Source organism: Saccopteryx bilineata, chromosome 3, assembly GCF_036850765.1.
Source record: "Saccopteryx bilineata isolate mSacBil1 chromosome 3, mSacBil1_pri_phased_curated, whole genome shotgun sequence".
NCBI classification, from domain to species: domain Eukaryota; kingdom Metazoa; phylum Chordata; class Mammalia; order Chiroptera; family Emballonuridae; genus Saccopteryx; species Saccopteryx bilineata.
The window spans coordinates 266626963-266653804 of NC_089492.1; the positions used below are offsets into that span (position 1 = coordinate 266626963).

Genomic DNA, 26842 nt, shown 5'->3' on the forward strand with positions numbered 1-26842 from the left:
AAAGCATTTAAAAAATTTTTTTTAATGATAATTTTACTTCAAATATACTGTATTTAAAAGCTTAGTCTGTCAAAAGTAATCATGAGTTTTTAAGAAGGGTGCTTTTCTTATGGTAGGAGTCGGGAAGAATCCCACTTTCCTTCCTCAGTAAATTTGATTGCTTTATATTCCTGTTAAAATGATACACTCTCTGTGTACATGAATTATATAGCAATATATTATATAATATTACATATATATACATACATTCACATATGGAAAGTAGTAAGGGATCTGTGGGCATCTCAATGTGTGAGATGTGTGTGCTTATGCATTATTTTGAAATTTGTATATTAAATATTGGTTTGGACCTGACCTGTGGTGGCGCAGTGGATCAAGTGTCAACCTGGAACTCTGAGGTTGCCAGTTCTAAACCCTGGGTTTGCCTGGTCAAGGTACATATATATGGGAGTTGATGCTTCCTACTCCTTACCCCTTCTTTTTCTCTCTCTTTCTCTTTCTCTCTCTCCTCTCTAAAATGAATAAATAAAATATTTAAATGTTGGTTTGTTTCCTATATGCTATTATAAACTACTTTTTCAATTGAAACCATTCCACATAAATATAAATTTATACATTGAGATTTTCAACAGATATGCATAGATTCTAGTGTATGTAACAGGTATTCCCGTACGATTGGACATTTAGATTACTTCTAAATTTTTAATATTTTAAACAATATTGAGTTAAGCTATGTAAATGGATCTTTGTACACTAAGTATATCCTTAGGATAAATCCTAAATAGTGGAATTACAGATTTAAAAACTGTCATAGATTTTTGATACATGTTATAAAATTGCCCTCCTGAACAGTTACATCAATTTATGCTCCAACCATTTAGGGTTTAGAGAGCACCCATTTCTCTGTCCTCTCACTAACACTGGGTATTAAAACTAATAATTAACCCTTCCTTCCCCCAACTTTAATTTGGAAATTTTTCAAAAATCAGAAAGATTGAAAATACAGCACAATGAACACAATATAGCCTTCATCTAGATTCACCAAATGTTAACTTTTTGCAACATTTGTTTTCTCTTTTTTCCTGAACTTTAAAAAGTTGAAACAATTTTTTCTTACTGTGATGTGTTCTGTGGACTTCAGCCCTAATTTCAGTAATCTATTGAACATATAGCATTGATAGTTTATGTACCACAGTGAACAAGGTTTGGACAAAGGAGGAATTCTGTTTTCAGTGGCATCATAGAAGTATTATGGTTTGTGTTTAAACCTTAGCGTATTCTTTAGATAAATAGTAAAAAAGTATAAATTTTAAATGTGTGGAGAAGAACTTAAATAACAGCTTATTCTTAAAAATAACAGAGATTCAAATGTTTCATTCAGATTTACCTGTGCCTAATGGGAAAAGTGATGTGGAACTTGATTCTCCACCTGCAAAGAAAAAAAAAATAGGTTTTTTCCAGACTTATGATACCGAATATTTAAAAGTTGGCTTTATTGTTTATCCGGGATCAAAAGAAAGTTCACCAAGGTCACAATGTGTCATTTGTGGAGAAATCTTATCTGCTGAAAACATGAAGCCAGTGAATCTTTCTCATCATTTCAAGACAAAACATTCAGAATTAGAAAACAAGCCAGTAGATTTTTTTGAACAAAAGTGTCTTGAAATGGAATGTCAAAACAGTTCTTTTAAAAAATGTTTACTGGTTGAAAAGTCACTTGTGAAAGCTTCTTACTTAATTGCTTTCCAAATTGCTGCCAGCAAGAAGCCATTCTCCATAGCTGAAGAGTTAATTAAACCATATTTAGGAGAAATGTGTTCAGAAGTTTTGGGTTCAAGTGCTGGAGACAAAATGAAAACCATTCCTCTTTCTAATAATACAATTGGACACAGGATTGATGAACTGTCTGCAGATATTGAAGATCAGCTGATTCACAAAGTCAGAGATTCCAAGTGGTTTGCCCTTCAGATCGATGAGTCTTTAGAAATCTCAAACATCACCCTTCTTTTGTGCTATATTCGTTTCATTGATAATGATTGTAGTGATATAAAAGAAGAATTATTATGTTGCATTGAAATGCCTTCTCAAATAAGTGGTTTTGAAATATTTGAACTAATAAATAAATATATTGCTAGTAAATCTCTGAATTGGAAACACTGTGTTGGTCTCTGTACAGATGGGGCTACAAGCATGACTGGCAGGTATTCTGGTTTAAAGGCAAAAATCCAAGAAGTTGCCATGAATACAGTGGCATTTACCTATTGTTGTATTCACCGTGAACATTTAGCAGCAGAGAAGTTGTCTCCATGCTTACATGAAATTCTTTTGCAGTCCGCACAAATTTTAAGTTTTGTAAAGAGCAATGCACTGAATTCACGTATGTTAATGATTTTGTGTGAAGAGATGGGGTCTGAGCATGTGAATTTACCACTTCATGCTGAAGTTCAATGGATATCAAGAGGGAGAATTTTAACAAGATTATTTGAATTACGACGTGAAATTGAAATTTTTTTAAATCAAAAGCATTCAGATTTGGCCAAGTATTTTCTTGATGAGGAATGGGTTGCAAGGCTGGCCTATTTATCAGATATTTTTTCACTTATAAATGAAGTAAATTTAAGTCTTCGAGGAACTTTGACTACACTCTTTAATTTGTATAATAAAATGGATGTATTTAAGGGAAAGTTGAAAATGTGGTTGAAGCGCACACAAAAGAATGATTATGACATGTTCCCTTCATTTTCTGAATTCTCAAGCTCATCAAGCTTAAATATGAAAAGCATTGCAAGTATTGTTTTTGAGCACCTGGAAGGACTTTCTCAAATGTTCAATGACTGTTATCCAGCAGAAGAAGACTTGTGTTCAGGAAATTTGTGGATAATTAATCCTTTTATGAATCACCAAAATAGTAATCTCAAGGACTTCGAAGAAGAAAAACTAGCACAGTTATCTTCAGATTTAGGATTACAATCAGTATTTAAATCAATGCCTATAACTCAGTTTTGGATAAAAGCAAAAACAAGTTACCCAGAACTCTATGAGAGAGCAATGAAAATTTTATTGCCCTTTTCAACTAGTTATTTATGTGATGCTACATTTTCAGCTTTGACTGAGTCAAAACAAAGAAATTTGTTGGTTTCCGGCCCTGCCCTAAGACTTGCAGTCACATCTTTAATTCCAAGGATAGAAAAATTAGTAAAGGAGAAAGAATAGTAAATGTTTGTTGCTTATCAAATTCTATAATTTTGTGTTAAATTTGGTATGATAATTATCCTAAAATATAATGTCCTAATGTGGATATGTGTTATCAGTGATTAAATGTTTTAATACGTTTTCTTTTTGTTGAGGAATTTAATCATTGCACATTTATACATAACTGTATATCATTTCAAGAGTCCATGGTAGAGAATTTAGCTATTTTATTGACTGGTCAAATAATTTGGATTAGTGACAAAGATGTGGGTAGTGCAAGATCCAACTTACAATGTAATAGCACGCACACCTAGATGTTGAAAAGGCCAGGCCTTAGAAGCACGTGGACCATGTTTTCAACCAGCCTGCCTCTACAGCAGGTTGTAGGTAGGAAAAAAAAACCTAAGCAGCTTGGCTAACAGGAAATGAAAGCAGCAGGAGAGTTTGATACCCTGGTAGGTGGCCTCTCTGGCGCTAGACCAAGGTTTGGCAAACCTTTTTCATAAAGGGCCAGTGAATTACTTTACACTTTGCAGGCCATAGGTGGCAACTACAGTACTTAATTCTGTGGTTACAGCACAAAGGCAACTGCAGACGATACACAGACAAATGAGTGTGGCTGTGTTTCAATAAAACTTTATTTATGAACATTGAAATATGAATTCACATAATTTCCAGTGTCATGAGAACTGCCTCTAAAATTTTTATCATGAAAAAATGTAAACAAACATTGTTAGCTGAGGGGTGGTGAGTAAAACAAAAACAAAAAACAGACAGCTGATGGAATTTGGCCAGTTTGCCCATCCAGGTCTAGACATTTCCAGGTAAGATCAGATGGCCAGGAGTGGCTTGCGTGTAAGGTTTTGTTCTGTGAAAGCCTTCCTTCCCACGGCTGCCAGTGTTACTGTGAAAGGCACCAGATGTCCTTGAGTTCTGCTAAGGAAAGAATACAGAGCCAGGGAACTCAAATACATGCAAAGGTTTATTTAGAAAGTCGCCCCCATCTTGGGGAAAGAAGGGAATAGGGAAAGGCTCTGACATGGGGGGGAGAGAGAGAAAGGGTGGGAAGGAGGGGAGAGAGGAAGGGAGGAGGAGGGTGAGAGAGAGATGGAGAGATTAGCACATGCTGGGCCCTTTGTGGTAAGGGCTTTTGTCTGGAAGTCTCAGGGTAAGATCTCAGTAGAATATTCATCAGCTTTGCAGGTGTGTCTCCTCAGGGTCAAGGTCTCCACTGATTGGTAGGCACCAGGGAGGGATTATTAGGTATTGTAACTGGTCCTGATGTCAGCCCTGTCTGGCCTTGCTGCTTTTCTGGGCCTGGAGCTGAAACACAACTGAGGCCTAGATGTTATCTCTAGTTTGACCAAAACTCTGTCTCTGTGGTCAGCAGACTCAAGGCTTTGTTCCTAAGATTATATGATTCTGGTCGAACCTCACTGCCTGAAGGGCTTAATACTTAAGGGAGTGGTTGAGCAAGGGAGTCATTATGAGACTATTTGCCTGCCCCATCATTCCTCCTCTAAGGGGGTCTTCCAAGTAATGATCAACATAGCAGGGGAGCAAAGCTCAGGGGAGGGTTCCAGCTGCCTGACCAGGGAGGGATATGAAAGATCACCGGGGTCTAAACCGCATGACTAGCAATATGCTAGGGGAGGTAATGTCCCACCCTACAATACTCATGTTCCCAGTTTTGCCTTTTGCTAGGCATCAGGTGCTTTCTGCCCTGGATACCTTCTGTACCTGCCTATTGTACCTACTCTGCTTATGCCTTAACTGCCTTAACTATATTACAAGTATTTGAATTTTTACTTATTTTTACTGATTTTAGAGAGACAAAGGGGGAGGGGAGGGGGGGAGCAGCATTCATTTTTCCGTCTAGTTGTGCATTCATTGGCCACTTAGTTATGTGCCCTGACTGGGGATTGAACCCTCAACCTGGGTGTTTCGGGACAATTCTTCAACACTGTAAAGCCAGTAGCTGTGGCCATCACAGCTGCCTGGCCCATGCAGGTGCCCAATTAATTTGGACAGATGGTAATGAATCAATGGAGCCAAGAAATGGTGGGCCATTTTCCTTTATTCTAGACTAGTACAGGCCAACGAGTAAAAACAAACATGGGGGCACAAAAACCCGCTCACATGTTCTCCTGTTCTACAACCATGAGAATCTTTCCGGTTTTTTCTAGAATCAAAGGCTTCACCAGTCTCCCTCAGTTCCCTCTGCACACCTCCATTTTTTGCTGCCTCTTCCCCTGCAACCACATGGCCTCTCCTGCAACAACTGGTCTCTCTTCCTCCAAAATGGCCTCCTAGCTCCTCCTTTTAAAACTTCCTGGGGACAACCCCTCCTCTATCACATTAGCATAAGCATTATCACCCGGGGACGGCCACTCACGTGGGCAGCACCATTTTTAAGAAAGTGAGCAAAAAACCCACAGTTTATTATTTGCCTAACCGACCAGGGCTCAAACATCTTTTACATTTTAATTTCAACTGAGATAAATTAGAGTGAAAATGTTTCAGGCAAAGATACAGAAAAAGCAATTTATTTTATGGTGACTAGTGACTCATTTAGTACTAAAAATATCGTAAATTTAATTTGCAAGTAACTTTTTTGAGCTCATACATGTGCTAGGAGTTGTGCTAGGCCTACTCCAGACTCAGGAGGACTGATGCAACATTATCATCCCCTTTTACAGAAGCAGATAGGTGGAGGTCCCACAGAGGTTAGGTGAGAGCTCAGATCTCAAAGTTAGGGTGATGCGGGTGGGAAAGAAGCCCCAAGAGCGCTCTTCTGCAAGCCACGTCCAGATACCCAAGTTTGCCTCCACTCTGTCCATATTAACCGGGAGACAGGTTGTCTCTGAATTCAGTGGGGCCCATTTACTCAGTTAAGAGCCAGTGGGCGTCAGTGTCCGCATCTGTGACAAAGGCCATAACCGCTCCCTCCCCTACGCGCCCAATCGGCGCTGGGACAAAAGAGAGTGTGGCAACACGCCTGGACAGACGGAAAAAGCGTGGTCCCCCGCGCGTCCAGCGGCCGCCCGCCTGGGGCGGGAGGAAGTGAACCCAGCAGGGGCGGGTTTTCGGCGGGGCCTGACCTGGGGCGCGCGAGCCCGCCCTGCGGAGGGCCGGCGCGGCCATGGCGTTTCTGCTCGCCGTACTGCGCGTCCTGCTGGGCGGCTTCTTCGCGCTCACGGGGGCGGCCAAGCTCTCGGAGCAGCTCTCGGCTCCCGCGTCGCAGCAGACGGTGAGCAGCGTGGCGTGGGCAGCGGGCGGACGGGCCCCAGCGTCTCCTCGCGCCGGTCCCCCGGCGCGCCCCGCCAGCCCGCCGACCCGCCTGCTTTCGGGCGAGGAGGCGCTGGAGCTGGGGGAAGAGTGCCTGGACCTTCACTTCGAAGTAGACACCTTCCTGGGGAGTTTCTCCGAGTTCTGTGGATTTTCCATAGGTGGAAGGTGTCGGCCACGTCCTCTTCCAGCTGAGCATTGGCGGCCCAAATGTAGAGCCGCAGGAGGAATGCTCCCGGACCCTAGGGGAGAACGCTAGAATGGAAAGGGGGCGCACCTCCTTCAGCTCTTTCCCTGCCCTCTTCCCATACTCCTTCCTTTGCTTGAGCTCTTGGGAGCTTCGTGAGGCAGGGGTTTGTTAATCCTCGTTTGTAGAACTCCCCCCCCCCCCCCAGGTGAAGCGTGTCTTGTAAAGGTTACACAGCTAGTCAAGAAGTAGAACACAAGCTAGACACTCCTAAGAATCCAGAGAACCCTTTTCTAGGGGATGGAGCCTAAGAGGGAGGCTTAGAAGTCGCCCTTAGGTCTTCAGTCTAGTTCTAGACTCGGGGGAAAGCTTTTCTGTTCTTAGGCCCATCCATCCCCCAAGCCTCTCACACGGGTCAGCTCCCCCTCCCAGGCCTGTGTTCTCCCCTTCTTTCCTGCTTCAGGTGCTGGGTTTGGGGAAGTTCATCCCCAGAGCCAGACAGCTTACAGCTTCTTCCCTGCATCACTGAGGAGAGGAGGGAGAGCTGAGGTCGGGGAGCAGGAAAAGGTAGCCAATGTAAGGGTGGGGGTGAAATTGTTATGTGCCCAGGATGGAGCTTGACTCAGCAAGATGAGTCACTTTGAGCCCCCTGAACTCCCCTTGTGTCTGCTGCTGTGGGATCCAGGCACCAGCATATGATGTAGAAAATGTGATCTGTTTAATGAGCAACAATCTGCCCTTCCAGCCTCTTTGCCAACTCCATATATTCCCTGTGTAGTACCTGAAGAGAAACCAAGCCAGGCAGAAGCCATGGCATTGCCAGGCCTTGGCACTAGATGAGAGGGCCCAGCCCTTGATTCTTCTTCCTGGAATTTGGGGCTGGTGAGAGTCCAGTGAGAAAAGCCCTTCTTGGGGCATGAAGCCTGCTTACTGATTCCAACCCCCCCCCCCCCAGGCTCTCTCCTTTCCAGGCTGACCTCAGCCCTGGACCTGCTCTAGAGTAGTATCTCCTTTGTTGGGGGAGTTGACATAGGCACCCAATGCCCCCGTGGAGCACCTGGCCGGTGTATCCTTGCTGAGTAGCTGACAGGTATTCCTGCCACCCCTAGAAAGCCCTGTTCGAGCAGTTCGCTGAGGTGTTCCCGTTGAAGGTGTTCGGCTACCAGCCAGATCCCATGAGCTACCAAGTGGCTGTGGGCTGGCTGGAACTGCTGGCTGGGTTGCTGCTGGCCCTGGGCCCACCGATGCTGCAAGAGATCAGTAACTTTCTTTTGATCGTGCTCATGATGGGTAAGGGGGGCCCACCTGGGCACGGGAAAGAGGGACTTCTTGGGGAAGCTGATGGGAAGACCTGGCTGTTCCTCTGTTCCTGGGGAGGCTGATGGGAAGACCTGGCTGTTCCTCTGTTCCCCTTTACTGTTGCCACCCTCCCTTTTTCTCTGGAACCAGGAGCACTTCCTGCTGTACTGCAGTTTCCATGGTCTTCAGACTAAGACATGTGCCTTTCAAACAATATACTGTTAACACCATTTTGTGTCAGACATACCATCCACCTCATCAGCTCTATTGGCTGTATGGTATTCCATTATAAGGCTGTATCGTAACCTAAAAGGCCCTACTGCTCTCCCCCATCCCACCTCTGAGTTGAGAGGATAGAGTAGCAGCTGCCCCTTGACTTATGTGAACAAGGAAGCTGAGCCCCCTGAACAGAAAGGCAGAGAATTTCTCTGGGGCAAGAAGTCCTAGAAGGGCTCCCCTACACACACAGTGGTTCTGCCCACAGGAACTGCTGATGGACAAAGACATCCTCAGGCTCTTCTCTGCCCCAGCCTGTGTCACCCTTGCTGCCACCACTGCCGCCGCTCCCCTAGGCTTTCTTTCCATCTCTGAAGCTTCCCTAGTTTTCAGAGCTTTCCTTCACTTCCACCACCAACCCCTGAACTTCCTTCCCTCCAGTCGGATTATGAAAGAAGTGGGAGCTCTGGCCGATTGGCTCAGTGGTAGAGCATCAACCCGGTGTGTGAAAGTCCCGGGTTCAATTCCCGGCCAGGGCACACAGAAGCGCCCGTCTGCTTCTCCACTCTTCCCCCTCTCCTTTCTCTCTATCTCTTCCCCTCCTGCAGCCAAGGCTCCACTGGAGCAAAGTTGGCCCAGGCACTGAGGATGGCTCCATGGCCTCTGCCTCAGGCGCTAGAATGGCTTCAGTTGCAACGGAGTGACACCCCAGATGGGCAGAGCATCAACCTCTGGTGGGCTTGTCAGGTGGATCCCGGTCGGGCGCATGTGGGAGTCTATCTCTTGGCCTCCCTGCTTCTCACTTCAGAAAAATACAAAAATAAAAAGAAGTGGGAGCAGGGAGAATTTGTTCCAAAATGCTTATCACCTCCCTGCCCGATTTGGCTGGATTGTCCTTGTTTCTTCCTTGCCCTTTGAGAGGGGTTGCATTAGTTCAGAAAGCTTCTGATTCCCTGTCCTGCTTTCTCTGGAAGGCCAGGGAGACAAGAGAAGCTAGTTTAGGCTGCATGTTGGGGGGCGGGGGCTCTTTACGGGAGCACGGGAGCTGGAGTGTGTCAGCCTAGGCTGGAGAGCCCCGAGCTCCTGGATCTCCTGGGTGCCCGTATGGAGCCTTAGAGACCTGACTTTCCATTCCAGGCGCTATCTTCACCTTGGTGTCTCTGAAAGAGTCACTGAACACCTGCATCCCAGCTATCGTCTGCCTGGTGCTCCTGATGCTGCTGGATGTCTGCCAGCTTGTAGTCCAAACTAAGAAGGTGGTCAGATCCACCAGGAAGAAGACTCCAAATTCAGTCAAGGAGTTCTCTGAGTAGAGTGTCCCTTGCCTCGCTCTGCCTTGAAGGGTCACAGCAGGAATATGGAGAGACATACAAAATCAACCACTTTGTTACCAGGGTCAAAGTATGGCCAGTATTGAAATAGACATCTTGTCTACCTGGCCTTGCTTTCCCTCTTGGACATCTACTGTTCTTTTTTGACATTCACTAGCATTCCTCTTGTCTTGTGAAAGTAGAAAATAAGTAGAAAAAAAATTTAAATCATCCAAAATTTTAATGCCCCCAAATAACTATTTTCAAGTCCTTTGTATAATTGTACTTTTCAACTTTTTTCTATGCCTTTATACAGATTTTTTTTTTATATGAAAATGAGACCATATATACTGTTTTATTACCTGCTTTTTAAAGCTGATGTACCGTAACAGCATTCCATGTCTGTCTTACCATGTTGGTGTCGACGGCTGCGGAGTATTCCGTTGTAAGACTGTTCTGTAATGTATTGACTTAAGCCCCCACTGAGGACCCTGTGGATTGTTCTCACAGTAAATCGCTTTTGCTACTTATTTTCTTTCCCTAGAAGTGACGGTGCTGGTTCAAATGGCATGCACGTTTTTAAGGTTTTTATTACTTACACATTGAGTGCGGCAGAGTAGAAATGACTGCTTCTGCCTGCGCCCTTCCAAGCCACGTGAAGTACAGGCAGTCCCTGGGTTACAAACAAGATAGGTTCTGTAGGTTTGTTCTTAACTGGAACTTGTATATAAGTTGGAACAGGTACATTTGCCTATTAAATGCAACTTAAACTTGTTTGTCTTAACATACTTTTTATTTTTACCTTTCTGTGCATAGAAGTACTTAACCATGTTCAAACCTTCAGTGCCCATCTTTTCTGTAACCCGGGGACTGCCTGTATTCCCTCCTACTTCTTTTTATCTTAGGCACCTTAGGTTTGCAGAGCTAACAGAGATGGGCATTGAGTCATGGTTTTACAGGACCTGAACCTGCCAGCTTCTGGTGGTGAGGCGGGGCACTCAGTGCAGTGCTCCTGGGACACCTTCATGGAGGCAGGGAACAGTCAACTCCAAGGCACGCTGCCTATTAAAGTAGTGCCGGAAGCCTGGGGTGAATCCCAGAGGCCCTAGTGAGTCAGAAGAATGTGTGTCTGTGTGTGTGGCAATTCTCAAGGGAAAAGTGACCATGTTAGGGTACCTAGCATTACTGACTATCTTTACCTCATAGACACACACATACACACATACACACACAAATATATTAGTACATAAGTAGTAGTTTACACATACTACATATATAGTGTCAAAACAATAAGGAAGCGTTCACTCACATCAGAGGTCCTGAGATGACAGCTTCAGCTTTAATGTTGGGTAATCTGGCTGCCTTATGTTGACATAAAAGACTGATTTTTTTTCCCAGCTTTCTGCTCTGGTGCTTTCAACCTGTTGGCTACTGCCCACAGGGTCGCAAAATGGTTGCAGCAGCTCCAGACTGAACATTTGCACGTAATGTCTAAAGGTGAAAAGAAAAAGGAAAGCTCTCTTAGAAGACCCCTGGACTTCCTCTCACATCCCACTGGTCAGAATTATGCCACATTTCCATTCTTAGGCCAGCCACTAGCCAAGAGAAGGGAATTCACACAATGGACTTAAAATAGTTAAGATTTACCCACACTGGTTAGCAAGGGAGGGGGGTAGAAGTTGGTTTCTGCCACTTCCTAGCTTATCTATAGAATATGTTTAATAATTGTAAATACCTCTTAGAGTTGCTGTGAGGATTTAGTGGTTTAAAAGTACAGTAGGGTCTAGCACATTCGAAGTGTTCAGTAAGTGCTATTATTAAATAAGGTTTGTTCTACAGATGAGAAAACAGATTCAGAAAGCTTACGTGCCCATGTGTCAGACCTGAGACTAGAATTGAGGTCTGATTGACTCCAGAATGCGCACTTTCCACTGCACCAGCTGCCAAAGTCGGAAGTGGGCAGGCATGGCACCCTGGCTCTCTTCAGCTTGAGGGTACACAGGATAATCTTTCTAATGAGATTAAGTCAGCCTTGCTTTCTAGAATTGCTCCTCTGCATGAAAATTTTGAAGCCCATGAAAGTAGAGCCCGGAGCCCCTAGAATCCTGGCCTCTTACCATCTCCACCCCTTCCAAGAAGTCCTGTCTCCAGCCAGGACTTGGAGTAAAAGCTCTCACAGCTAGCGTTAGGTTGAAGGTTCCTGTTTACCTAAACTTGTCCTGTAAGCTGATTAGTTGCTACAGAGCCTCCCAAGTGGGGCCCTCCCAACAGCTGTGGGAAAGGCAGCATGCTAGAGGAGTGGGCTGGCCAGCTGCTGTGGGTGGACAGCAGCAGGAGTATCAAGCTTCAGCAGTGGCTCAGCCCAAGAAGAAGCCAGGCCCTAGGAAATGTGCCCCCCAAACCATAGCTGAAACCTAGGTCAGATCAGCAGTGACATTCAGCTGCCAGGGCTTCCTTTCCCTTTCCTTGCCCTGCAGCAACACTCATCTTGGGGCCCTGGCCACACCCCACAAACACCTCACAGCTGCCACGAATGGGTCTCTGCTTTTCAGCTGTTGGAACCGATCTTCATGTCATGTCCTGGGATTAATTGGTGGATGGGAGGGTATGGGATGTGTGTATGGGAGTGGATTCTGTTCTCCCTCAGCTCTTTAAAGCCAGGTGTCAAGGGCCCCAGAGAGAGCTGTAGCAGCCAGGACAGCAAGAGGTAAGACAGGACTGACCTAGTGGGATGGCAAGGGGTGGTTCAGGGTGGGGCATTTGGGGACTAGAGCCATGTTTGGCAAAGCTGGGAGGGAGGACAAGAAAGGACTCATTCAGGATCCTAGAAAGGATTGGAGCCTGAGAGGTTCAAAGGCAGAAGTACAAATTTTGGTATTGGAGGAACCGAGTTTTGGGACATCCTAGAAGTTTGTCTATGTATCCAAAATAGGAACAGAAGAGAAGCTTGTGTAGTTACCCACCTAAGGGGGAGAAGAGGAATACACCCAGATGTCTTTGTTTGAATACACCCAGTTTTGTTTGCTTGGAGTGGCTGTGTCTCTGATGCTGTGTGTGTGCCTGTGTGGGTGTACACAGCTACCCTACCAGTGTGCTGCCTAGAGGGGAAGGGAGCAAATGGTTATGAAGTATCTCCCCAGTGTCAGCCACAGTGCTCAGAGTTTTACTTATGTTTTCTCATAATCCTCCCAACAACACTGTGAAGTAGGTATTTTAATCTCCATTTTACAGCAGAGAAGACAAGGCTCAGTGAAGCTGAGTAATTTGCCCAAGGTCACATGGCAATAAATGTGTATATCTAGAAACTGCTTGATTCCAGGGCCTGTGCCCTTTTTGTTTTGCTGCCCAGCGTTTTGAGTCAGATCCAGAGTTCTTTGTGGTCAGAAGGCAAGGGGGTAGGAAACAGGCTGGAAGGCCTGAGTTGTGAAACATTTTCAGCTCTGTCCAAGGTACTCCAGACAAGCCTCAGGAGAGAGCCTCCACCAAGGCAAGTCCAAGGTCACACTATACACAGGCCTGTCCTCTGGATCAGTGCATCATAGGACCGGTCTTCCATCCATGTCCTGCTCCACCCCACCCCCACCCCCGTCTGGACGGCCTGAGCTCTTTCCGGGCGGTTCTTTATATTCCAGCCTGGTTTCTTGAGAACTTCCAATAGGCTCAGCCTTGCTAGGACTGACTGCACATGCTTGTGCCCCCACATATCTGAGCCATACTCCTTTATGAGGGGCACCTCCACCCACCCACCCCAGTCACCAGGTTGGAAATTTCCAAGCTATCTGGGACTTCTGCCTCCTCATTTCCCACAGCTTGTCAACAAGCCCACTCAACTTCAAAGAACTCTGGAATCCATCCCCCTCCTCTCCACCCTTCCTGGCTGCTGGCTGAGCTCAGGCCTCTTTCCTCTTAAGTGATTTCCTGCTTCTAGTGTCTCCTTCCAGCAAGGACTAGGGAAGAAGGGACTGGGGTTGGGGGAAGGTGGTAAGCTTCCGCAGTGACCTAGCTTTGTCTCCCTAAGCCCAACGTCCGAGATGAATAGCAGTGTTGGGGACCTGGGTGTTGGCGGCTGCAGCCCCTGGGATGACCCTGCTTGCTTTATTGTGGTGCCTGCGACCTACACGTTGGCGCTGGGCCTTGGGGGTGCCCTTGAACATGGCCCCCTAGCGATGTTCATCTGTGGCGGCAGGCGCTTGGGCGAGGCCCTGCATCTCCACCTGCTCCGCCTGGCCCGAGCGAGCCGATGTGCTCTTCACGCTCACACTGCGCGCTGGCTCCCTGCTCCCTGCGCCCCGCCCACTGACCCTTTCTGGAGGCCGCCTGACACGCGACTGGGGCTGCCTCCTATCCGTCCACCTCCGCGGTCAGGGCTCTCGCGGCGCTCAGCCGCACGTGTTGCGGTTGGGTGAGCCAGCCCGGCCCTGGGCTGACGGCACCGCGCGCTGCGCCCGGGGCCGGGGCCGTGCCGTCAGCACTGTTGCCTCCAGCAGCTCGATGCGCACCACCGTCCCCGTGGCCTTCTTTGCAGCCGCCTTCCTGCTGGTGATCGCGGCTTACGGAGCTTGGCAAGGGCGCTCGAGGTGCCCTCCGGCCCGGCTGGTCCTCACAGGCAAACGACCCGGACCGTGGTGCTGGGGCTTCTGCTCGTGTTCACCATCTGCCTGGCGCCCCACCACCACCTGCTGGCGCGTTGAATGGCCTGGCAGGAGGGCGTCCTGGGCGGCGACATCAGCAAGTGTCCCGCCGCTCCCAGGCCCAACGTCCCGCACATCCTCAGCCTGAACCTCGACAGCTTCCTGGACCCGCCAATCTGCTTTTCCGTGCGCCGCCTCCGCCGGGACTGTTGGGCGCTGAGCTGCTGTCCCGGGGTGAGGGGGTCGGGAGGAAGGCGGCCTCCTTGGCCTCCTCCTAGAGGCCTGGCCTCTGTGCCAACTTCACCACGGCACACTCTCAGTGGCATCTCTGAATGGAGAAAGCTCTTTGATTTTTTTTTTTTATTCTTTTTTTTTTTAGAGAGGAGAGGGAGAGACAGAGAGAGAGAGAGAGAGAGAGAGGAGAGGAGAGGAGAGACAGAGAGAGAGAAGGGGGGGAGGAGCTGGAAGCATCAACTCCCCATATGTGCCCCGACCAGGCAAGCCCAGGGTTTCGAACCGGCGACCTCAGCATTTCCAGGTCAACGCTTTATCCACTGCACCACCACAGGTCAGGCGGAGAAAGCTCTTTGGAGGAACCTAGATTCCAATTCTGATGCAACCACATATTAGCACCCTAGCTTTGGAACATCGGTCTTCTCTGTAAAAAGGGGATAGAACATTCTTTGTAACACAAGTGTTCCCTAGAATCTGTCATTTTTTTGGATACAAAAAAAAATGACATTTTAAAAAAATCTCTTGGGATAAAATCCAAGTCCTTAAAATGGCCTGCAAGGTTCTGCCTGATCTGGCTGCTGCTTCCCAGCCAGCCTCAACCTCATCCACTTCTACCCCTCTCCTGGGTTCAGTCACTTTCCCAGGCCCCGGATTAGACCAACTTTCTGACTTCCAGGGCCTTTGCATCTGAGTACCACGAATGATGTCCCTCGCTTTCCTTTTCTAAGTTGATTCCTCTTCAGCCTCACTTCCGCAAAAGTAACTATAGCCCCTCTTGGCCAGCGCGCATGCGCGCGCGCGCACACACACACACACACACACACACACACACATACACCCCCTATTGGACTCTATTAGATCTGATTGCTCTTTCATAGCTATTTTCACAATTGTAATCGAGCAATTAATTGGGTAATTTATTGGTTTTCTTTCTATCTTGCCAGAATGTGTTTATATTGACCCATAAAAAATGCCATCTTTTGTAGATCCATCTTTTGTTGAATATTGGCTATTTTATTTTTATCCAATGCAACTTATACTTTCTACTGTACATAGTAAGACCTCAGTATATCAGATGAATGAGTGAAACCTGATTATCATTAGATTAAAATGCTCAAGGACTCACTCAGACATTCCAGTCTCTGGTAGATTTTCCTCAAGTGTTTCTGGGATTCTCCAAGCCTGTATTATTATATGGATGCATTCCTGCCCCAGTCCTGCTGATTGCTTCCTTCTGCTGTTGTTGGATACCTGCAACTCTGTCATCACCTCAACTGTGCCCAGGCTCCTGCACCAAAACATGGTGGTCACCAAACTGGAGATCCATTCTGCTATTAACTGGGACTGGGATCTGCCAGACTTGCTGCCTTCTGCTTCGGCTGAGCTGGGACCCTGTCACTGGGTACAAATCCCTAACAATGGCTCTGGCCACTAGTGCTTTCCTTCTTAATGTGCTGATGACTCAGGAGTTGGCTTCAAGTGGAGTGAGGAAACACACCTCTCCTTGGCTTGTTAGTGGGGGCCCCACAGCAAGACTGCTTAGGTCTCAAGGAGTCAGAACTTAATGAATGAGAGCAGCATGTTTATTGTTGCCAAGTTGGCTGGAAGGGTCCACCAATTAGCCACCGTGTCTTACTGACCTTCAGTTCCAATTGCTGAATTTGCCTGCTAATGCTAAACTTCATAAATTTTTTCTTTTTATTAAATTACCTTTTATTGGTCTCTATTCCTTCTTTAATTATTTTCCTTTACATTTCAAGAGTAATACATGTTCATGAAAATAAACTCAGTGGCCCTGGCCGAGTAGCTCAGGTTGCAGTTCAGTCCCCCGTCAGGACACGTACAAGAATCAACCAATGAATTTGTGGATAGGTGGAGCAACAAATCAACGTTTCTCTCTTTGTATCTGTCTCTTTCCCTTCCTCTCTCCAGAAAAAATTAATTTAAAAAGAAAAGAAACTAAATTAAAAGCAGTAGAGAAAAATGTAAAATAGAAAATAAAGGTCCTCCAGCAGTAGCCACTGTTCAATTTTTTATATGTATCTTTCCAGATGTTTTCTATTCCAGTATGAATATATATGTAGTTATTTTTCTTTAAAAAGTCACAAATGAAGTAGTACTACAAGGCTCTTCTGCCCTTTTCTCATTTACTAAGTTATGCATCTTTTTATATTGTCACATATAGAAATCTACCTTATTCTTTTTAACAGATGCAGAGTATTTATTTTACTGACTGGTTCCCTACTGATGGGCATTTGTTTCTATTGTTTCACTATGGTAAAAAATGATGCCATGAACATTCTTGTTCACCAACCTTTGCTTACTTGAAAATCTGTAGAATAAATTCCCGGCAATGAAATTGCTGTATCCATGACTCTGTGTGCACACTTAAATTGTTTAATTACATCACCAAATTGCTTTCCAAAATGCCGCCCCAATTCCATACCCATCAACAACATGTAACAGTTTCTGTTTTACACCTCCTGGCCAGGGCTGGGTATTGTCACCTGCCTCCTTCTTGAATCTAGACTCCTGTGAGCAATCCAACTGTGAGCACACTTAATTAGTTTCCTTTTCCTAGGAGATTTCTCAGTCTCCTCCATATCTACCTATTTCCCCGGGTATAAGATGCACCTTAATTTTGGGGTCTGAAATTTGAAAAAAAAAAGTCTTATACATAGGGAAATATGGTATTTGAAACCTGGTGGAGGTGGCGGGACTGAGAAAAGCAATGGTGTCACCTAAGACCTCATACCAGCCAATTTTTAGCCTTTCTTGCTTGTTGAAGAGTTAAACAAAAGCCCACCTACACACCAGTAGGTCTGCAGTAATTGTTAGTTCTCTCTCCTTGGGAATTAGGCTGGCTCATTCCATGCAATGCTGACCAACATCTCACGCCAAAGCCAGGAGGCCGCGTGGGCCCACACCATGGATTCAGTTGCTCTGGTGGAATGAATTGCTCGGCCTCGGGGGCCGTGTCAGACTGAATCTCTGAGAAGTGATCTGGTGTCCACATTAGAGCCACCTGACTCTCCTGAGGCTGAATTTGATTCTGTCCAGATTTTAAAAAAAAAACGATTCCCTGTGGCCCCATCCATCTCTGTGGTCTTGTACTATCTTGCTTTTGATGTGACTTTTCCCTTAGTAAAGTAGTCAGTTTCCTTTGGGAAATGTCTAACTTAGTCTTCTGTGTCTGACCTGGGGAAAAAAAAACACCAGAAAACTTGAGAGTCGATTGCCTCTGGGAGATCAGACACTGCAGAAAGAAAACCTCTGTCTGGAGTTACAGTGTGTGGGAATCACCGTCCTCCCTCCTTGTCACTTAGGAGAGCAGGGACCTGGGGTGAGGACCCAGAGGCAGAGAGCCCGAGGGCTGAGAGAGCAGGCTGCTTCATACTGTCCTCTTGGATTTGTGGTCCCCTTACTCCAAACCTTCAAGATTTTGATGTAAGACCCTTCCTTAATCCAAGATGGAGATAAGGGAGCCCAGTTTGGTCCTTAATTAGATATTAGACACCCACTTTTGCCAGGATCCAGGGAAAATTCACCTGCCAACTGTTTTCAGCAGCTGTCAATCAATATGCACTAGACTCTCCCTCTCTTTCAGGGCCAGGAATGCCCAATCCCTGGCCCAGCCCACCCAGGCTACACCCAGTGGCAGTGGGGTCCACATGTGGTTCAGGGAAGCCGCTCCTGACACAGAAAGAACAAAGCTCCCTTCTCAACTGCACCTCACTCTCCTCAGCTCAATCACAGTCCAAGTCTCTGAACCCAGCCCAACCTCGGTCCTGCCCTTGGCCAGAGCTGGGCCAGGTCCCTGGCTCCTCCTGGGGTCTTTCAACCAGTCTGGCATCCTTTGTGAGCCTGTCTGTTTCTGGGGAGTCTTCCTCTCCAGCCCAGGCCCCACCTGCTCCCTTGGATTCAGGAGGGAAGCCTGTCAGACTTCAGCTTGATTCTCTCCATCTTCAGGCCTCCAGATGCTCTCTCTCCCACTGATTCTTTGCCTTGAGGTCCATTTCCCTCTCCGCCAGCCCTAGCAGGAGGATCATATGTTCCCGCTGTGGCTACAGCTATCCTACACTGACCCTGAAGCTATTTCCTTGGACTACACGCTGCTTCAGGGACTGTGACCTTACTCCCAGAACCATCACTTTGAAGACTCCTCATGCTTACCATCTAGCCCTAATAGAGAGATATTGCCATTAAATCATCCTCTTCATCCTTAATTTTCAGTGAGCACCAGTCTACCTTTGAAATGTGCTTGTGGTTGAGGTGGTGGGCTCATGCTGGAACCTAGTATTTTGGGGATCCTAGGCAAGAGTACACATGGAGGCCCACATACTATATGTCTAAATATTTTAAAAGTTATAAACCAAGCAAACACATTGTTAAATAAAATGTGTTTCATCCACCTACCTTGACAAATACACCTTCATTATGACAAAATAGAACAATATGTCTAAAAATGTTATTCACCACAAAAAAATGTGTAAAGCAATGGTTTTCAGGGTTGACAGCAAATTATCAAAGACGACTGAATTTAATTTTACATATTATGTTTTAGCATTGCATTTGGGTCATGTATAACAAATTATGATCCCAAAATATAAAATGTTTTAATTCAATCACAAAATCACTATCATTCATAATGTGGGTTTTTTTGTTTGTTTGTTTGTTTGTTTTTTACCATTTGATCAAGCCATTTCGGTATACATACAGAATTTCATAAGTTCTAAAAAAGAGAAAATGGCAACTTGTTGCTAAATTTGTTCAAATCTCTCTTCAATCAAGATTATACCTCAAAATTACAACAAAACTACAGAAAAATCACCATTCAGAACCACTTGAAATCTGACTGAAAAAAAGTCCTACAACTGGCCCTGGCTGGGGGTTCAGTGGATAGAATGTATAAATGTTCCATGTTCGATTCCCGGTCAGAGCACACAGGAGAAGCGACCATCTGATTCTCCCTGCCTCAGCTCCTCTTTCTCTCCCTCTTCCCCTCCCACAGCCAGTGGCTTGATTGGTTCAAGCTCCATAGGAGAGCATCAGTGTTAGGTGCTAAAAATAGCTTGGTACTTGAGTATTGGCCCCAGATGGGATTGCTGGGTGGATCTCAGTCAGAGCGCATGCGGGAGTCTGCCTCACTGTCTCCCCTCCTCTCATCTGGGAAAAAAAAGAAGTCCTACAATGAGGGAATTAAAGAAGCCACATAGAAACTGGTAGGAAGGGTGGAAATGCAGAATATGCTGGTCCCATACCCATATGTGGGAAGGAAGCTGTGGCCAAGGAAGGAAGGGTAGCTCAATTTGTTAGAGCATCATCTGATATGCCAAAGTTGTGGGTTTGCTCTCTGGTCAGACCACATACAAAAATCAACCAATGAATGCATAAATAGTGGAACACAAATTAGGAAGCTATCTTGGCTGCAGAGGTTCCCCCTGAGGGTCAGGGGTCCCAGCCCAATACCCAGTTCCTCAGACCAGGATTTCAGTGCCATGAAGAGAAGTTCCCATAATTTCTGGTTGTAAAAACCAGCAGGGATTAAGGCTGAGTGAGATGGAGGGCAGCTGGAGTCTCATGAAGTTCCTTTTAAAGGGCCCATGCACAGACTTACTCAGATTCACTTCCTTCAAACTCCAGCACTGGGGCAGCAGCTTAAAAGGCACCAGAGATATATGAGGAGGAACTGCATTGTCTGGGATGAGAGAGAGCTGGGGAGCAATTTTCTTCCAGGCGGAACTGCTGGCAGAGGGCATTGTTCTGTCAAAGAGCTTTCCCCCACAGAGTTATACCTGCGACTTCATCAAACTGGTCATGCTATTTGCCTGCACAGGTGATTCCCTGAGGCCCCACCCCACCCAACTTTCAGGCCCACCCAAGCTGTTTCCAATGGCTTTTCCATATGAATGGCCTATCTTGGCTCATGCTTCAGATTTTCCTAAAATCTCCCAAACAAGCAGCATCCAGCCTAGCACACCCCATATCTCTTGCTAAGTGACCGCAGGCCCAGCACTGTAACAGCCAGCCTTGGTTTGCAGCTTGGCCTCACCTGCACAAGTACAAGCCCAGAACAAGTAGCAGCCATCTGCAGATCGCTTTGTAGCTCATGCCAGGTGGCCCAAGGCAGAATAAAAGTGGTGGCTGACCTTGGCCTGCACCTCTTGGGAGTCACAGAGACAGTGCACACAGTGGACAGCTTCAGTCCAATTCAAAGCATTATCACACAAAAACCTCCACATGTGACACACTCAGGGGTCAGATGTAATGGGCACCAGAGTCCCACTGAAGTAAATCCTGCTCTGTAGAATGGGTTTCTGCACAGCTGATCATCCATAGTGGTCAGATGTTGGTGGTTGGCAGTCATAGGCAATTCTTGCAGCTAATTTGCCTGGGGGGTAAATCCCTCTCATCAATGTGCCAACAGTAATCAAGGCTGGACTATAAAAGGAGGCTGTACACAGCTCAAACAGGGGTGCACCTCAAGTGCTTGAGTGATTAGGGAGTCTGTGCCAGTGGAACCTACGCAGAATACCTACTGCATTTGGCCACTCCACCAAGCCTGGGAGACAAAGTAGCTCTACCTAACAAAGAAACAAACAGGAAGGCTGTCAAAATTAAGAGCAGAACAAAACTCCAGAAGAGAACGAAACAAAATGGAGACAAGCAATCTACTAAATGCAAAGTTCAAAACACTGTTATATGGCTGCTCAGTGAACTTAGTGAGAGCTTCAATAGCATCATAGAAAAGGACCAGTCAGAATTGAAGAATCATTTACAGAAAATTAACAGTAAGGAGATGAAGTCAAAATCAAGTGAGCAATTTGAAATATAAGGAAGCAAAAAACACCCAACCAGACAGCAAAAAGAAAAAAAGAATTTAAAAAATAAGGATAGTGTAAGGAGCCTATGGGACAACATCAAGCATACCAACATTCACATCACAGGAGTTCTGGAAGGAGAAGAGAGAGAGCAAAAATTGAAAACCTAATTGAAAAAAATAATGACAGGCCCTGGCCGGTTGGCTCAGCGGTAGAGCGTCGGCCTGGCGTGCGGGGGGACCCGGGTTCGATTCCCGGCCAGGGCACATAGGAGAAGCGCCCATTTGCTTCTCCACCCCCCCCCCTTCCTCGCTGTCTCTCTCTTCTCCTCCCGCAGCCGAGGCTCCATTCGGGCGCTGGGGATGGCTCCTTGGCCTCTGCCCCAGGCGCTAGAGTGGCTCTGGATGCAACAGAGCGAAGCCCCAGAGGGGCAGAACATCGCCCCCTGGTGAGCAGAGCATCGCCCCTGGTGGGCGTGCCGGGTGGATCCCGGTCGGGCGCATGCGGGAGTCTGTCTGACTGTCTCTCCCCCTTTCCAGCTTCAGAAAAATACAAATAAATAAATAAATAATGACAGAAAACTTCCCTAACTTGGTGAAGAAAATAGTCACGTAAGTCCAGAAAACACAGAGTCCCAAACTGTTAATGAACACAAAGAGGCTCACACCAAGACATATCATAATTAAAATGCAAAAGGCTAAAGATAAAGAATCTTAAAAGCAGCAAGAGAAGAGCAGTTAGTTACCTACAAGGGAGTTAGCTCCCTTAAGACTGTCAAGTTGATTTCTCAACAGAAACTTTGCAGGCCAGAAGGGAGTGGCAAGAAATATTTAAAGTGATGAAAAGCAAGGACCTACAACCAAGATTACTCTACTCAACAAAGATAGCATTTAGAATTGAAGAACATATAAAGAGTTTCCCAGACTCCCCCCCCCACACAAATGCTAAAAGAATTCATCACCACCATATCAGTATGACATGAAATGTTAAAGGTCTTCTTTCAGAAGAAGAAGAAAAAAGATAAAAAATATGAACAATATCATGGCAATAAATATATATCTATTGACAATTGAGTCTAAAAAACAGAATAAACAAACAAATCAGACAGAAACAGACTCATAGAGAACATTTTGACAGTTGCCAGAGGGGAGGAGCTTTGGGTGGCTGGGTGAAAAAGGTGACGAGATTAAGTACAAATTTGTTGTTATAGAATAGGCATTGTGATGTAAAACTCAGCATAGGCAACATAGGCAATAATATTCTAATAACTCTTTAGGGAGGACCATCACAGTTGAGACATTCTTCCTCATTTTAAACCATGACATGTGTTTGGGGACCAGCATGTTTTGCATCTAGGCCCTTCCTGTCAGTCTCAATGTGGCTTCTTCTTTCAATCCCTAGTTGTAGGACTTCCATTCAGCTAGATTTCAGGCAGTTATGAATGTAGTTGTTCTGTTGTTCAGTTGTAATTTTGATGTATTGTAGTTGTCGGAGGATCTGAGTACTGTATTTACCTACATTGCCATCCTAACCAAAAATCTATGGTTATAGGAAAATCTTGTACTTCTAACAACACGTGTAGAACTAATGATGTGATAATTATTTTTAACTTTTGTATATTCTTCTGGTAGTTCACAATATATATAATAAAAGTTTGGGGTTTGGAGAGAATACCGGTAAGATGACAGAAGAGAAACCACCAGGAATCAGTCTCTCCACCTAGAAAATTATGCAGGCAGAATTTGTCTGCTGTACCTGTTTTGGGACTCTGGAGTTTGTTGAACATTTGCAATTTTCAGGGAAATCTTGGGCAGTAAAATGCTGTTGATTTTGGTCAATTTCACCTCTTAGCACAATAGCCTTGACCCATCCTCCACCTCCCAAACATGTGGCAGACAACTGTGCATGTATCTTTCAAGTTGCTTCTACACAGTGTGTGAGAGGTAGGTTGGGCAACAATGATCCTGTTTTCTAAATATAGGGGAGTTGCAGTATGGTTGTTGCTTCTGATTATGGAGTTATAGACAAAAAGATGGAGAGCCATTGTAGTTGCACCACCCCTATTGTTGAAAGACACACTACTTCTGGATGAAGTGACTTTAAGGAGATTTAAAGGCCCAACACCCTTCTTTTCCCCTTCAGGAACAGGAAAGTGTAGTCCATTCAAATGAGATCAGGCACATTCAGGGTGGTATGGCCATAGACAAGTGTGGTCCATTCAAAGGAAGAAAAATAAGCTACCTGAAATTGTGCCTGAAAAATACTTAATGAAAGACATACTAGACAAAGACTTTAAAACAACTGTATTAACTATATTCAAAGAACCAAAGGAATATGTGAAAAAAGTCAAGAAAGTAGTGTATGAACAAATGGGAGATATCAATAAAGAGACAGAAAACCTAAAAGAAACCAACAATAAATTCTAGTGATAAAAAGTGCAGTAACTATGTCTAGTGGTGACACAGTTGATAGAGCATAGACTTGGGAAACCTCAGGCTGCTGGCTGGAATGTGGACTCATTGGCTTAAGCACAAGCTCACCAGCTTTAGTGTGGGATTGCTGGCTTGAGCACGGGGCTATTGACATGATTCCTAAAGTTGCTGGCTCCAGTCCAAAGGTTGCTGGCTTCAGCCCAAAGTCACTGACTTTAAGCCTGAAGTTGCTGACTTGAGCCCAATGTTGTTGGCTTATGCAAGGGGTCATTGGCTCAGCTTGAGCCCCCCAATCAAGGCACATATGAGAAGCAATTAGTAAACAACTAAGGTGAAACAACTACAAGTTGGTGCTTCCCATCTCTCTCCTACCCCTTCTTTCTCTCTCTCTCTCTAAAAAAGATTAATAACTGAAATTTAAAATTCAGTAGAGGGATTCAAAGGCAGATGTAAGCAGGCAGAAGAAAGAATCAACAAACTTGAAGATAAGATAGTGGAAATTATTGAGAAACAGGGAAAAAAAATTTAAGAAATATGAACAGTTTCAGAGATTTATGAGACCCCATCAAGTGAACCAGCATATGCATCATTAGAGTTCCAGAAGGAGCAGAGAGAGAGAGAGAGAGAGAGAGAGAGAGAGAGAGAGAGAGAAAAGAGCAGAGAGAATATTTGAAGAAATACAGGTAGAAAACTTTACAAATTTGATGAAAGAAGTAAATAAACATCTAAGAACCTCAATGAATCCAAATAGAATGTACTCAAAGAGACCCACATCAAGAAATACAATAAAACATTCAGAAGACAAAGCCAAAGAGTATCTGGAAAGCAGCAAATCATTACACACAAGATTATCGATGAGATTATCAATAGATTTCTCATCAGAAAATTGTGAGCCCAGAAGAGAGTACTGTAGTTGATATATTCAAAGTACTAAAAGAAACACACTGTCAATCAAGAATTCTATACTGACAAAACTGTCCTTAAAAGTGAGGAAGAGATGAAGACATTCTCAGATAAACAAAAGGTGAGGGTATTCATGACCATTAGATCTGCTCTGCAAGAAATGCTCAAGGGAGTCCTGCAACCAAAAATAGAAGGACACTAAACAGTAACTTTAAGTTGAATGAAGAACTAAAGATCTCAGTAAAGGTAAATACATGGGCAATTATAAGAGCCAGTTTTATTGTAACAGTGGTTTGTAACTGTACTTTTTTTTGTGTGTGTATTTTTCTGAAGTGAGAGGCGGGGAGGCAGAGAGACAGACTTCTGCATGTGCCCAACCGGGATCCACCTGGCAAGCCTACTAGGTGGCGTTGCTCTGCCCATATGCGGCATTGCTCCATTGCAACTGGAGCCCTTCTAGCGTCTGAGGCGGAGACCATAGAGCCATCCTCAGCGCCTGGGCCAACTTTGCTTCAATGGAGCTTTGGCTGCAGGAGGGGAAGAGAGAGAGAGAAAGGAGAGGGGGAAGGGTGGAGCAGATGGGTGCTTCTTCTGTATGCCCTGGCTGGGAATTGAACCTAGGACATCTACTCACTGGGCTGACACTGTACCACTGAGCCAACCACCCAGGGCCTGTAACTGTACTTTTTATTTGTTTTTTTTACATGACTTAAGAGACTATTTCAGTTAAAGAAGAAAAAACAATTATCAGTGTAAATACTGGGATTACTGTACCTTTGATTTGTAATTCCAAATCTTGTTTTTAGAATACTAATGCATTTATTATTTGTTTTTGGACACACAATATATAAAAATGTAATGTTATGATGTTGACAACTGAAAGGGGTTAGAACAGAGTGGTAAAAAAGCAGAGTTTTGCTTGACCGATGGTGGCACAGTGGATGGAGTGTTGACCTGGGATATTGGAGGTCACAGATTCAAAATCTCGAGGTTGCTGGCTTGAGCATGGGCTATCTGGCTGAGTGCAGGGTCATCAGCTTGAGTGCAGAGTCGCTGGCTTGAGCCCAAGGTTGCTAGCTTGAGCAAGTGGTCACTGGTTCAGCTGGAGCCCCCTGTTCAAGGCACATATGTGAAGCAATCAATAAACAACTAAAGTGCCACAACTATTTGTTGATACTTCTCATCTCTTTCCTTTCCTGTCAGTCTCTCGTTAAAAAAAAAAAGAAAGAAAAAGAAACAGAGTTTCAGTATGTTATTGAAGTTCAGTTGGTATAAATACAGATCAGCATGTTATAACCACAAAAAATAGCTCTACAATATATAGAAAAGGAAATGAAAAAGGAATATAAATGTTTCACTAAAAAAACTGAAATAAATACAAAAGAAGTCAGAAAAGTCCCTTGTTAGCAGTAATTACTTTAAATATAAATAGATTAAGCTCTCCAAACAAAAGACAGAGCTTGGTACCCTGGCTGGATAGCTCTGTTGGTCATCCCAAAGTGCAGAGATTGCTGACTCAATCCCCGCTCAGGGCACGTACAGAAACAGATTGCTGTTCCTGTCTCTCCCTTTCTCTCTCTTCCTCCCTTCCTTCCTCTCTCTCTAGAATTAATGAATGAAGTGGTAGAATGAATAAAAACATCTGACTCAATTATTTGCTGTTTACAAAGATAAAAACAGGGTGAAAGTGAAAAGGTGGAAAAAGATTTTTCCATGCAATGGTTACCAAAGGAACAGGAGTAGTTATATGAATATCAGACAAAATAGACTTTTTTATTTTTTAGAGAGTGAGAGAGAGACAGACAGACAGACAGGGACAGACAGACAGGAAGGGAGAGAGATGAGAAGCATCAATTCTTTGTTGCAGCATTTTAATTGTTCATTGATTGCTTTTTCATATGTACCTTGACTAGGGGGCTATAGCAGAGCGAATGACCCCTTGCTCAAGCTGGTGACCTTGGGCTCAAGCCAGGGACCTTGGGCTTCAGGCTGAAGACCTTTGGGCTCATGCCAGAGACCATGGGATCATGTCTATGATTCTACGCTCAAGCTGGCGACCCGCACTCAAGCTGGTGAGCCTGTGCTCAAACCAGATAGCTGATGTTTAAGCTGGACACCTTGGCGTTTTGAACTTGGGTCCTCTGCAACCCAGGGTGATGCTCTGTCCACTGCGCTACCACCTGGTCAGAACAAAATAGACTTTTAAAATTTATAAAAAGTTTACTAGGACAAAGGACTTTGTATATTAATAATGTTCAATATAGCAATAAACCATTACCATTATAAAATTTATTTATTTATTTGTTTGTTTATTTATTATTATCATTAT

General features: G+C 45.0%; 3 protein-coding genes across 10 annotated transcripts in view; all 3 read left to right on the forward strand.

The window, feature by feature from the left end:
• The window catches only part of ZMYM6 (zinc finger MYM-type containing 6), a 72040-nt gene extending 68707 nt beyond the window's left edge, over positions 1 to 3333 (forward strand). For all 8 annotated transcript variants that reach the window (XM_066269684.1, XM_066269689.1, XM_066269685.1 and 5 more), the window contains one exon: positions 1382 to 3333. In XM_066269684.1, the coding sequence (XP_066125781.1) occupies positions 1382 to 3213 (1832 nt within the window). In that variant the 3' untranslated portion in view covers positions 3214 to 3333. The remainder of the gene's footprint in view (positions 1 to 1381) is intronic.
• A 2975-nt stretch (positions 3334 to 6308) lies between these two features.
• Positions 6309 to 9815, forward strand: TMEM35B (transmembrane protein 35B). Its single transcript, XM_066269715.1, has 3 exons — positions 6309 to 6442; positions 7777 to 7957; positions 9320 to 9815. Exons 1-3 carry the CDS (start codon positions 6335 to 6337, stop codon positions 9493 to 9495), a joined length of 465 nt encoding a protein of 154 aa, XP_066125812.1. The 5' UTR covers positions 6309 to 6334; the 3' UTR covers positions 9496 to 9815.
• Positions 6324 to 26842, forward strand: part of DLGAP3 (DLG associated protein 3) — a 102925-nt gene continuing 82406 nt past the window's right edge. The window contains exon 1 of the mRNA XM_066269707.1: positions 6324 to 6442. The gene's annotated coding sequence lies outside the window, so the exon portion shown is untranslated. The remainder of the gene's footprint in view (positions 6443 to 26842) is intronic.